The sequence below is a fragment of the Alternaria triticimaculans genome (genome assembly GCF_023758025.1).
Source record: "Alternaria triticimaculans strain BMP 0046 chromosome Unknown scaffold_4, whole genome shotgun sequence".
Taxonomy (NCBI): domain Eukaryota; kingdom Fungi; phylum Ascomycota; class Dothideomycetes; order Pleosporales; family Pleosporaceae; genus Alternaria; species Alternaria triticimaculans.
In genome coordinates, this window is record NW_026055961.1 from 1,559,534 (window position 1) to 1,572,746 (window position 13,213).

Consider the following 13,213-nt stretch of genomic DNA (forward strand, 5'->3'; position numbering starts at 1 on the left):
CTGTTCTCGATAGAAGTTGGTCGCCCAGGTCATGCCGCGACACTACCACGTGCCTCATCGTACCTTCCTGTTCGATGTTCGAGGATTGCCATCTCTTGGGTAGGAACTTGTCCACATCGCCATCAACATGACCTTTGAACTACGTCGCTCAACACGATTCTTCATTCTAGCCAAGAACAATTTCTCGCGCATGCGAATTGACACACTGTACGATCGTAGACAGACACCTGTGTCACAGTGGCGGCCCAAATCTCTGCGCTCCAACTGCAGGTGCTTCAAGGACGTCCCTGGTGTGACTAGAGCGAAGATTGCGGAATCAGGCCGTTTTCACATGTCGCAGGACTCGAGCGTTGCGCGGCGTTCAACGCTGTGTTCTCTGGCCAAGGCGTTGGGCGCGCCAGGGGAGCCGGCACCTGTGCAGATGGCGCCAGCAGGTAACTTGGGGCGGCATGTGTGTGCGAGTCTCTCACCGACTTTGAGGCTGCGCCTAACGACGGGCCTATTGGCAATGTCAGCAGCGTTACAGGTGGTGTGCACGGCAGCCGAATTGGTAAGCTGTGGGGAAGCTAACGCCTGGTCCCACTTGCCCTTAACCGCGGAGGTGCTTGCAGCCATCACAGTACCCCGGACATCTGGACTTTGCCATGTCCGGTAGCCCGCGATAGAGCTGTCGTCGCTATAGGAAGGTCCATTGTGGCTCTTTACGACTCTGTATGACTCTTCTCGACTCTTTTACGCGTTCGGTGTAATTCCTTGGTGCTTATCGGCCTCTACACTAGGGCGAACGTGAGGCCTTCTGGCATGCGCCAGCTACCACGGCCTGCCTGGTAGTGAAGAGAAGCATCAGGCAAGACATGGCGCGAAGACAGACGCAGTTAGCAACGTGCCCAATACTGGGTTGCACCGACGACACGACCGATACCTCCAATGTGGAAGCGGGAGGCGTACGGCACGTATCAGCGCGCCCTCGAACGGCCCTTTCGCCCTTGGAGCGGTTGTCACGAACCCATCGGATTATGACTCTGCGAACTTTAATGGAGGCGGTCAATATGTGAGCGTACGGTAGTGTGAAGCTGCAGAGCGGCAGAGCGCGACAAAAGCCGTGAGACGGATGCCTGGCCTGCTCTGTGACACATGCGCATCGGTGCATCTGCTGCACAACCATGTCACCTTGAGTCAAGCGGAGACGAACCCTGTCAAACAATATGTCGTGACGATCTAGCTCTCTCTGTGAGACTGCTTGCTATATCCACACCAGCAGCCACGGTGACGGTTCGATAGAGTAGTTTGCGACCGCTCGCTGTGGCTCGTTGCACCCGTTCTTACATTGGGCCGGTTATCTGATCTGCAGCTATCTTATCTGATCCCAGCATCTCGGTTGCACATCGGCAGCAATAGCTAATTACATCATTTGTTAGTTCGGGCACGCGCGCGTGAACGTCAGTGCGGATCTGGAAAAGCTCTTGCGGCAAGTGGAAGCGCAAACCGAAGAAGCAGTTCCCTTCCTCACAAACCACCCTATCCTGGACACAATCGCTGGAGGTCCCCTGCCGCCGTTTGTTTACTTCGGCGCAATCGAGCAGAAGGCGCGAATACACCCTCCGGTCCTTCCTTTAGTCCCAATGCGCCTCAACAGCCGTCAATAGCGAGTGCGAGTGCTGGAGGTTTGAACACCACCACAGGTCACAACAGGTCTCGTACGACTGCGGCAGACACCATGTTCGCCCACTGTAGAGGCCCGTTCTGGGGCAGAGACGACTTCTCGAGGTGTTTCGAGCAAGAGTAGGTGCTTCTTTTTGCTTTGCGCCACGACGCGATGTCTCAGATGCCACTGCAGCCATCCGATAGGCGATGCGCCACCATCAACGACCACTCAGCTAACACGTCGCAGCTATCTTCAAACACTATTCCCTCTCATCGTATGCGGAATATCCGTCGTTTATCTACTGGTCCAACTCTATTTCGCCGCCACCGCGTCCCGATACTACCACGCCTACAGTGTCCTCGAAGACCCCACCAATGTTTGGTCCTTCCGCAGCCCTCGCTACGATGGCGACGAACCCTACGAGGATGCCGAAGACGACCTTGACCGGAACGAAGATCTCGCGCTTCATGCCGTCAATACGGTCTCCACCATGGCCGTAGACAAACCCCGCGGAGAACTCACGGTCGTCATACTCGAGGAAGTTGCAGTACTGGCCCAGCTGGCACTCCACGTCGCTGTGCTGGTGACCAATGTCTGGGGCAGGCACGGCAAGCTTGCGGCCATTGCCAATGTTGCGGTCTGGGCCTACATTGCCACCCTGGCTTCGCTGCGATTGCTGTTCTCCAGCACCAGCAGATTCTCGTTTCCCAAGCTGTGGTACCACACTGCCTTCATTTACGGGTTCCAATGGGTCTTCAGCGTCCTCCTATTCCGGTCGGCCATCATCCACCCACGATCGCCTCTACACCGGAAGCTGATGATTGGCGATTTCGTCCTCGTCTCGCTACTATTCCTTATCTCTCTGTGCTCAAGGAAAGGCAACAAGGCGGTGGAGCTAGAGTATGAAGGCGACATCGCGCCAGCCCGGGAACCTATCGCCAGTGTTTTCTCGCTTGCCACTTTCAGCTGGGTCGATCCAATCGTCTGGACAGGATATAAGAAGACATACGAGCTTACCGATGTCTGGAACTTGCCCTCCAAGGACAAGGCTGCAGCTGTCATCGCGAACTATCGTCAGGTCAAGAAGACATCCGGCTTAGCTTACCACCTTTTGAAGCACTTCAAGCGTGGTCTACTCATCCAAGCAGGCTGGGCTGCCATTTCTGGTTTCCTTACTTTCGCCCCGACGCTCCTTCTCAAGGTCATTCTGGAGTACGTCGAGAAGCCCGAGCAGACGCCTGCCAACGCCGCGTGGTTCTACGTCATCTTACTGTTCGTTTCTGGCAGTCTATCTGCACTTGCTGACGGCCAAGCGCTGTGGCTCGGTCGAAAAATCTGCATCCGTCTGCGCGCTGTCATCATTGGAGAAATCTACGCGAAAGCGCTCAAGAGACGAGCAGCAGCTACCACAGAGAAGGCCTTGGGTGAGGAGAAGAAGAAGCAGGAGAATGATGAAGAACCCAAGGGACTGAAGCGCATCTTTACCTTTGGCAAGAAGAAGAAGGCGACTGGAACCTCGAAAGAAGACGAAACATCGAAACCCGAATCCGACGCCCAGGTCACCACCGGCGCTATCATCAACCTTATGGCTGTCGACGCTTTCAAAGTCAGCGAGATCTGCGCTTATCTACACTTCCTCTGGGCGAACACCCCAGTCCAAGTTGTCGTGGCTGTCTTCTTGCTCTACCGCATCTTGGGTTACAGCTCGATTGCTGGTATTGGCATGATGGTTTTCTTGCTCCCAATCAACATGTATGTTGCGCGACAGTTCTCCAAGATCCAGAAACTCATTCTCGCGGCCACCGATGCCCGCATCCACACGACCAACGAAGTCCTCACCAACATCCGGATTATCAAGTTCTTTGCTTGGGAGCAACGCTTCATTGGTCTGGTCAACGAAAAGCGGTACATTGAGCTCAAGCATCTGCGACGGAGATACATTCTGTGGGCGGTAGCAGCTACGATATGGTCGGGCTCGCCAGTCTTAATCACGTTCTTGTCATTCCTCGTGTACACGAACGTTGAACATAAGGCGCTCATTCCATCTGTCGCATTCACCGCCCTCTCGCTTTTCCAAATTCTGAGGATCCCGCTGGACCAGCTCGCAGATATGGTTGCCCACGTCCAAGAATCCAAGGTTTCGGTTGATCGTATCGAGGAATATCTGTCCGAGCCTGAGACGGACAAGTACTCGCAACTCGTGACCCAGAAGAAGGACGAAGATGGCCAAGCTATTATTGGATTCGAGAACGGTACATTCAGTTGGGGCGGAACAGACATGGCAGACCAGGCCTCGGCAGATGCCTTCAAGCTGATGGACCTCAATCTGACGTTCCGTGTCGGCAAGCTCAACGTTGTTGTTGGACCCACTGGCTCTGGAAAGACTTCATTGCTCATGGGCCTGCTTGGTGAAATGACAAAGCTCAAGGGTAGTGTTTACTTGCCTGGTGGACTAAGCCGAGAGGACCTGACTCCCGACCCCGACACTGGTCTCACTGACAGTATAGCTTATTGCGCTCAGCAAGCTTGGCTCGTCAACGGTACGGTCAAGGACAACATCATATTCGCAAGTCCTTTCGACCAGAAGCGCTACGACGAGGTTATCGAAGCCTGCTCTCTGAAGCGAGATCTTGAGATTCTTGATGCTGGTGACGAGACGATAGTGGGAGAGAAGGGTGTCACGCTCTCCGGAGGCCAGAAACAGCGTATTTCATTGGCCCGTGCGTTGTACAGCAAGGCTCGTCACGTTCTTCTTGACGATGTTCTGAGCGCTGTCGACGCCCATACTGCCAAATGGATCTTCCATTACGCACTTCACGGACGACTCATGGCTAACCGAACTTGCATCCTCGTCACACACAACGTCAGCCTCTGTTTGCCACACGCAGAGTTTGCTGTTGCACTTGAGAACGGCCGAGTGGTCGCACAAGGTACAGCAGATGAGGTCATCAACTCAGGAAAGCTTACCGAGGATCTTACTAAATCACGGCCCGCATCAAGAGGAGCGTCCAAGCCTCCTTCCCAAGAGCCCTCGGATGCTGGTGAAGAGGCAAACGGCGATGCCAATCATGCCAATGGGTCTGCTAATGGCACCGCAAATGGCAAGCCGGACGCTAAGAAGAAGAAGCCAGCCAGCAACAGTCAGGACGAAAAGAAGGCAGAGGGGGGCGTCAAGCTGAGCATCATCACCATGTATCTTCGAGCTATGGGCCCCTGGTACTACTGGCTTGGTGCTACCATTGCTTTTGTAGCTGCGCAAATCTCTTCGGTATCTACCAACCTCTGGATCCGCACATGGGCGAACGCGTACGCTGAAAAGGGCTATGCTGTGGCGAGCAGCCATCACCAATCTCCGGTAACGCATGCTCCGACAATAAGTGGCATGGGAACATGCATGAACAGTGGTACTTGCAGCTGGAACATTCCCTTCTTTACACAACCGGAGCAGCAGTCATATGCCTATAACACCATGCAGACTACCTTCAGTAACCCGAACCCGGACGTCAACTCTGCATACTTCCTCAGCGTTTACGCCGTTCTTGGACTCATCTTCATGTTCATCACCTTCTTACGAGAGGGCTTCCTCTTTGGAGGGTCTCTCGCTGCTTCAAAACGCATACACGAACGTCTCATTCAAAAGGTTACGCATGCCAAGTTCCGCTTCTTCGATCAGACCCCACTCGGTCAGCTCATGAACAGGTTCTCCAAGGACATTGAATCTGTCGATCAAGAGGTAGCGCCAGTCGCCATTGGTGTTGTCCACTGCTTCGCTTCCATCATCACGATCGTCATTCTTATCTCGATCATTACTCCTGGTTTCCTAATAGCGGCCTTCTTCATCTCCATCCTCTACTTCCTCATCGGTCGCTTCTACATCAACTCGTCCCGCGACCTGAAGCGATTGGAATCCGTACATCGAAGCCCGCTGTATCAACAGTTTGGTGAGACACTATCCGGCATGACGACTATCAGAGCCTACGGTGACGAACGCCGCTTCATCCGCGAGAACTTGGCGAAGATTAACACTCAACACCGTCCGTTCATCTATCTCTGGGCGGCTAACAGGTGGCTTGCGTTCCGAGTAGACGTCGTCGGTGCCATGGTCGCCTTCTTTTCCGGAGCTTTCGTTGTGCTCAGCGTTGGACACATTGATGCAGGTGCCGCGGGTCTCGCGCTTACCTATGCTGTTACCTTTACCGAGAACGTCTTGTGGTTCGTTCGTCTCTACTCTGCTAATGAACAGAATATGAACTCGGTCGAGCGTGTCAAGGAGTACCTCGATGTCGACCAGGAAGCTCCATCTGTCATTTCAGAGAACCGTCCACCATCCAACTGGCCGAGCAAGGGATCCGTAGAGTTCATCAACTACAGCACGCGATACAGGACTGACTTTGACCTTGTCCTGAAGGACTTGACCTTCAAGATCCTTCCAGGTGAGAAGGTCGGTGTTGTAGGCCGAACGGGTGCCGGCAAGAGTTCAATGGCACTTGCCTTGTTCCGGGCGTTGGAGGCTGAGAAGGGCAAAATCTTGATCGACGACATTGATGTTGGTACGATCGGCCTGCACGATCTGCGGGAGAACGTCGTCATGGTACCGCAAGGTAAGCACATCTTTATCTCTAATTAGGATAGAACAGATGCTAACACTACACAGATCCGACACTATTCACAGGCACTATCCGAAGCAATCTCGACCCCTTCTCTATCTTCACTGATGAAGAGATCTACACCGCCCTTCGCGAAGTCAACCTGATCTCTACTCTATCACGCCCCGCGTCCGGCTCTGTCACTCCTACTGGAGCGACCACCCCACCTCGCGCCGTCCAGATTCCCGTTCCGACAACAAGCGCTGTAACAGCGGATGTCAACGGCAGCTACTCAGCCGCTACCACAAATCCTGGGTCCATTCTGGCGAACCGCGACTGGGAGCGTGGCGAGACACAGGAAGACACTGTCGTGGTCATGCCTGATGGTCGTACTGCGGACCGCGACGATGTAGCGGCACAGGCTGCTATGGAGGCCGACAACAAGAACCCATTCAAGAACCTCAATTCGCTGGTGTCGGAATCCGGGTCCAACCTGTCGCAAGGTCAACGACAGCTCTTGTGCTTAGCGCGAGCGCTACTGAAAGCACCCAAAGTTCTGCTGATGGACGAAGCCACAGCGTCCATCGACTACGCCACCGATGCGAAGATCCAAGAAACCATTCGTCAGATCAAGAACACCACCATCACGATAGCGCATCGTCTCCAAACGATCATTGACTACGACAAGGTCCTTGTTCTGGATAAGGGCGAGGTCATCGAGTACGGCCATCCCTACGATCTTGTCCGGAAAGATGGCGGTTCATTCCGCTCCATGTGTGAAACCAGTGGCGAGCTAGAAACCTTGACCTTTACAGCAAAGACTGCATACGAGTCAATACCTACATCAGCTGCCGGATAGAAGGTCGTAGCTCCGCCGTACGGTCGAGGGGTCTTGGGACGAGAGGGGAGAGTCAAATTTAGACGGAGTTGGAGAACAAAAAGCATGTGATCAAGACGGTTTTGCATGAGCGAGGCATTATTTCCTTTCTGTTTCATTGTCGGCGTATACCAGACAGGGCCTATGGGTGGTTACCTGCTCTTAGTGTGCATATAATTATAATGGACACGTTGACGTACCTACCTCACACAAGAAAAAAACTAAACAGGTCTAGAGCCTACATCAACACCAGGTCCCCTATTTTGTAGGTCTTTGTGTTGATGTAGGCTGCAGGCCTGTCCAGCTTTTGCTTAGTTGACGTGTACCACTAATCAGGCTGGAGCCTACATCAAGATAAAAACATACAAAGTAAGCGGTCCAAGATCAACGTAGACCCCAAGGTGTCCGGTTTTCCCATTGTATAAGGTGACTTGGGTAAGCGGTGCTCGTCAGCATGTACATGTCAGCCACATTCGAATATCGGATCTTGGCGGATCTGACAAAACGCACCACCACGTCGACGACAACCACCGATCAGTAAACAGAAGCAAGAAGCCAAATAATTACTATCAGCCAGTCCCGCCACTGCGTTCTATCGATAAGTTTTGATCGGTCAGCAAAAAGTGCAAATTACGCCGTTGGGCTTTGTGGCTTTCGCTGCAGTACCAATCACGTGGCTGTCTATCCGCCCGCTTTCGGGTCTTACTTGCCTTGTCCGGCGTCTTATCTGCCTTTCGTCATGCATATTGATCTGGTGTATGAGTATTTTCTCGGTGGTGAATAATGGCTTTTGCTGACTGTAGCGGTGATTTGTCGTTAGGGAGGAGGCTGAGGAGATGGCTTTCCAGTGCGTCGGCTGGATGGGAGGAGGGGAGCAGAGCCGCTTATGGGATGTTTTGGTGATTAGAATGGATGCTGAGGTGTTTAGGTATAAGAAGGGTGTTATACCGGAAAAGCTTGGGCAGCCTTCTTGACGGTATCGAATTTTGCGAGATCTCGTTCGCGTATCTGGAAACCATGGAGGCTATCAAGGAGATCGTCCGCGACGCGCCTTTTGGCCAGCTCGTTCGTTACGCGACGCGTAACCGCTTCTTCAAGTATCCAGAAGAGTTACCTGGGTTCGAAATCCCATCTGCGTATATCGAAAAGGATACCAGTGCGTCAGCTTCACAGAGCCAGGCTACCTCCGACAACTCCGCAACTGCCATTAGACAGCCCAGCCCAGCTCCAGCTGCTACAGAGTCTCCTCAAGTCGACCTCGAAAAACCTCACTCCAGAACCGCAGAAGGAGTGAACGCATCCGACCGCAACTCAACCTCAACAGCACCCCTCCCGTCGTACACCCTGCCATTCAGCCCCTCTCGCCTCGAAGCCGACTTAGCCCTCCACACCACCCAATCGAACAGCCACGCCATCGCCCCCGTCAAGACAGCCGACGGCCTCATACTAGCAGAGTGGTACACCACAACCGACACTGCGAACCCGCAGAACTGGTCGCAGGGCAAGAAGACATGGACGGCGTTCTTGATCTGTTTGTATACGTTCATCGTGTATGCGGGTAGTTCGATTTATGTCAGCAGTACGTTGCTGGTTATGAGTCAGTTTGGGGTGGGCGCGTTTAAGGCGAGTCTGGGGTTGGCGCTTTATGTGCTTGGTAAGTTGTTGGCCTGCGTTGTGAGGGGTGATTAGATGGGATGGATAGCTGACAGTGCGTGTAGGATATGGCATTGGGCCATTGTTGTTTGCGCCTTTGAGCGAGGGTATGTGACATCCTCTCCTATCCTTCTTCATCGGATGCTCGTCTCGTGTGAGGAAGTTATCGCGGACGTAGGCCTTGCTGACAGCCCGTCACAGTACCCCAACTCGGCAGAAACATACCGTACATCACGACTTTCGCGCTTTTCACCATCCTCACTTTACCTACCGCACTGGTAGACAATCTCGGCGGCTTCCTGTTCCTTCGCTTTCTACTCGGCTTCTTCGGAAGCCCCTGCCTAGCGAACGGCGGAGCTACGATGCAGGATTTGTACTCTCTGCTCCATATACCGTACGGCCTAGCTTTCTGGACAGCAGCCGCGTTCGCTGGACCAGCTCTAGGGCCTCTTCTATCTGGCTTCTCCGTCTATGCTGAGAATTGGCGATGGTATGTCTTCTTGCTCCATCAACCTAGCCTTCTTCTTTCGTCGATGCTGATTAGTCGTATGTGTTTAGGTCTCAATGGGAACTCCTCTGGATGGCCGCCCCAGTATTCCTTCTCTTTTTCTTCTTTCTCCCAGAAACGCAGCCTACCACCATTCTTCTCTACCGATCTGCCCGTCTGCGTGCACTGACTGGCAATCCGAATATCCATACGCAAACCGAGATCGATCGCAAGGGCACCAAGTTCTTCGCAGAACTCCTAGATACTCTCATCAAACCTCTGGAGATCTGCGTCAAAGACCCTGCTCTCTTCTTCATCAACGTCTACTCCGCGCTGACGTACGGCATCTACTACTCCTTCTTCGAGGTCTTTCCTTTGGTGTACTTGGAGATATATGGATTCAGCGTCGGCGAGATGACCATTGTGTTTCTGGTCATCATCGTGGGGTGCGTTGCTGCTATGACAATCTACTTCTCCTATCTGAGGTTCTACCTCATACCGGATATCCTCAAGAGAGGGCTGAGACCTCAAGAGCATAGACTCGTGCCGGCGATTTTCGCGAGCTTTGGGGTACCAATTGGATTGTTCATCTTTGGTAAGTCTGATTGCACGACTGGACTTGAGACATTGGGTACTAATGGCGAGATGTGCAGGCTGGACGGCTCGTCAATCTGTACATTGGATTGTTTCGACTATCGGTATCGCTATATATTCGACTAGCGTGTACATCATCTTCCAGGCTGTCTTTTGTAAGTTATCGCCTATACCTCTACTGTGGTTACTGTTTATATCGCTAACATTTTTTCAGCATACGTGCCCATGTCTTACCCGCAATACGCCGCGTCCCTCTTCGCAGGGAACGACTTCTGTCGCTCTGCCTTCGCTTTCGGATCCGTACTCTTCTCTCGCCCCATGTATCTCAAATTGGGAATAGGAAAGGGAATCAGTCTTTTGGGTGGCCTGAGTGTCATGGGTATTGTGAGTTCGAAGAGGATAAGCCAGTCTGCGAGTGCGCGCTAACTCGAAGTAGATCGGAATGTATCTGATTTGGGTTTATGGTGCGAGGCTGAGAGCGAGATCGAAGTTCGCTGTATGAGATGCGCGGCGACGATGATGATGGAGATGGCGTCATGTGTGGAAGGCTGGGTGGCTGGCATCATCTTGCCTGCCTCGAAATGCGAGAGCTGCGTACTTGGTCTAGACGAAATTGGGAATGGACCCACCACGCCCGGACTCCGCGGCTCATCATTACGTGCATCGCTGGAGACGCGTGATACGCGTCGATTTTGATAGCATCTAAGAAGCGTTTTCAATGCCACATAATAGCGATCAAGAGTTCGTGAATCACGATCTCGTCGCGTTCCCATGAAATTACAACTATGATGCCGCGGTCATCACCCGGAAGTATCGAGCAGTAAGGCCCACACAGCGGGGGGTGCGAAGGGTACGTCTACGCGTACTATCAGCGCAGAGCGCAATTGTTCCTGACGCGCGATATAGTGCCATGCTACAAAAAAACGATGATACGCACTGCTACGACGCGTCGACCCCGCGTCCTTCACACACAAGCTTCCGCCGGCGTTGCGCACAACTTCCGGTGAAGCCACATGCGTGTCCTCGAAATGAAGATTCTAGAAATAGGTGCATTGCTTACCTACTGGCGTATGGGCTGATGCGCTGGTCGTCGGGAGCTCCCCGTGTTAGCGAGACTGCCATTTGCCATGGCTGTGACGCCTGCTGCCACTGATACCGCCAATGAGATTGATCGCACCTGCCCTGCCTTGCGATGACTTTCCGGTGAGCGCTGCTGCATGTTAGGCCTTATCGCACTACATCAACATTTCTCCCGTCAGTTTTACACGGCGCTGTGCACCCTATGGCGCTCTCAATACCGGCTATGTTTTGACATTGTAGCGCTGAACGCTTTCTACTTACATTCTACAACAACCCCACTCTAGCGCTGGCCATGTCAAGCTCCGTGCCTTCCAACACAGCAGGTAAGTACTTACTGTTCAACAAGCGCACCCTTTTGCTTATGTAGTCTTGAAGCACCCATACGTATCTTATTGTAGAAAGCACCTCGAGGATGCCCGTCAAGCTTCCTTGTTCTAGGCACCGCATCTGAAAAAGATTTCCGTGATTACCTATCCGAATCTCCTTCGCAATGGCACCCTGGAAGTTATACAAACGGCGCTCGCTTTGCTTGGCTGTACACACATGCCATGGCTTATAGCCTCCAACTTTCTCCGGAGTTTAATCCAGAAGACTATGATCCGATCAAGACAGCTACCAAAAAGCGTGAAGATCCGAAGTTACTCTTCATTAGTGGTTATCCCTCGGCTGGTTGTGTGATCCGTTGACCCATGGTGTGATGTTGGTGGTCACGTCACGTCGTGGAGCGAATCGGGCGTAGCGCCTTCCATACGGCAGGTGCGACTACATAGACTTCTCCCCAGCACACCTCACCATCTCAACTACACCATGGCGAATCCGAACGCCTTTACGGATAGGTTGCGTGGAGCAACAAGGCAGACGAGACCGATGGACGATGATGGGGATGCGTGAGTACCTTCGCTCCTTCCTGTTTCTTGCTAACAATATGTAGGTATTCGGTGGCAGATGCAGGTGCGGTTGAAGATAGGGAGAGAGCAGATGGTGGAGAAGTTGCGACGCCGATGCCGCCGCCTGGAGCACGCCGGCAAGACTTCAGCTCAATCATGAGGGCCGAAGTCAACCCCGAAGTGACGACTCCATTCGGTGATGATGAGCGGCAGCAGCACACCACACCACCCCGCGCCATGGTGCAAGGCGTCCAACTGCAGGTGTTTCGTGCGATGGAGACGAAAACGTTCGATTTCGAGATGCAGGATAAATTGGCTGCTGCGCGTGCAAAGCTGGACTTATTGCGAAGGAAGCGAGAGTTCCTTGCGGCACGAGGTATACGTCATCCTCTAAACAGACACGGAGCAAGCGATGCCGAGGCGTTCCGCAAGCTATTTTTCGAATTTGTCGAATTCGAGGCACAAGTCCGCAGGTCGAATGAGCCGGCAGCAGAGCTAAAGGGAGAGAAGGAGAAGTATGGACTGCAACCAGGGGAAACCATGGAGCAGAGATATGACGAGTTGGCTTTAAGGTTCAAGAACCTCAAAGCCGAGCATGAAAGGGAGGATGGGAAAGGGGGGCTGGTGTTCAAGTACGAAGCTCTCGAGAAGAAACTCAACGAGCTGAAAGAGATGTATGACGGGGGAGACGGCAGAGGAGGGCTTGTTTCAGAGCTTGAGCGGCTGAAGCAAAACCATGCGGACTCGACCGGCAGGTACAACGACCTGTCGGAAAAGTACCATGGTAAAGACGGCAACGGGGGGTTTGTTTCAGAGCTTGAGCAGCTGAAGCAAAACCATGGGAATTCGGCCGACAGGTCCGAGCACCTGGAGGAGAGTGACCGTGGGAAGGGCGGCCAAGGAGGACTAGAGGCAGCGCATGGCAAGCTCAGCGATAAAGCGGAAGATACGGCAGCGCAGCCTGAGACGACGCAAGCAGATAACCAGGAGCTCACAAAGGAGGTTGTCAGTCTGTGGGCAGCTGCCGGGTCGTGGAATCGTGTTGCGGAGGCTTTGGAGAAGACCGGTGTCAACACCGATCATCTCTACAGGTACCTCAACCACGGTGCCGCGGTTTCCAAGATGTGCGCTGATATCAAGACATGGTTGGCGAGCACTCATGATGCTGACGCCCTTAGGCTGTTCAGGGCTTCTCAGGATATTGATGAGGCGGAAGGCAGTTTGGACGACTCTAAAAATTTTCATAGAGTCCGGCGGGATGGAGGAACAACGGAGGATTGAGGCGATCTCGTGGGAGACGGTGGCGGGTGAGCGGCAACGTGAGGCTGTCTGGTGGAAGGATGCTGCGAAAAGGGCGGATGTGGCGATAACGCAACGCGACGCCGCGATCCAGCCATTGCGTGG

The 13,213-nt window shown here is 53.3% G+C and overlaps 3 protein-coding genes across 3 annotated transcripts; all 3 read left to right on the forward strand.

Moving 5' to 3' along the window:
* Nucleotides 1-1,717: 1,717 nt before the first annotated feature.
* Nucleotides 1,718-7,090, forward strand: J4E78_004091 (uncharacterized protein; the record flags this gene model as incomplete). The annotated part of the gene is made up of 3 exons (XM_049364723.1): nt 1,718-1,782; nt 1,892-6,246; nt 6,300-7,090. 3 exons carry the CDS (start codon nt 1,718-1,720, stop codon nt 7,088-7,090), a joined length of 5,211 nt encoding a protein of 1,736 aa, XP_049223801.1.
* Nucleotides 7,091-8,125: 1,035 nt separating this feature from the next.
* J4E78_004092 (uncharacterized protein) lies at nt 8,126-10,268 on the forward strand (the record flags this gene model as incomplete). The annotated part of the gene is made up of 4 exons (XM_049364724.1): nt 8,126-8,762; nt 8,963-9,251; nt 9,320-9,843; nt 10,057-10,268. The coding sequence occupies 4 exons, from the start codon at nt 8,126-8,128 to the stop codon at nt 10,266-10,268; spliced, it is 1,662 nt and encodes a 553-aa protein (XP_049223802.1).
* A 1,537-nt stretch (nt 10,269-11,805) lies between these two features.
* J4E78_004093 (uncharacterized protein) lies at nt 11,806-13,090 on the forward strand (the record flags this gene model as incomplete). Its single annotated transcript, XM_049364725.1, has 2 exons — nt 11,806-11,809; nt 11,868-13,090. The coding sequence occupies 2 exons, from the start codon at nt 11,806-11,808 to the stop codon at nt 13,088-13,090; spliced, it is 1,227 nt and encodes a 408-aa protein (XP_049223803.1).
* Between the last annotated feature and the right edge of the window lie 123 nt (nt 13,091-13,213).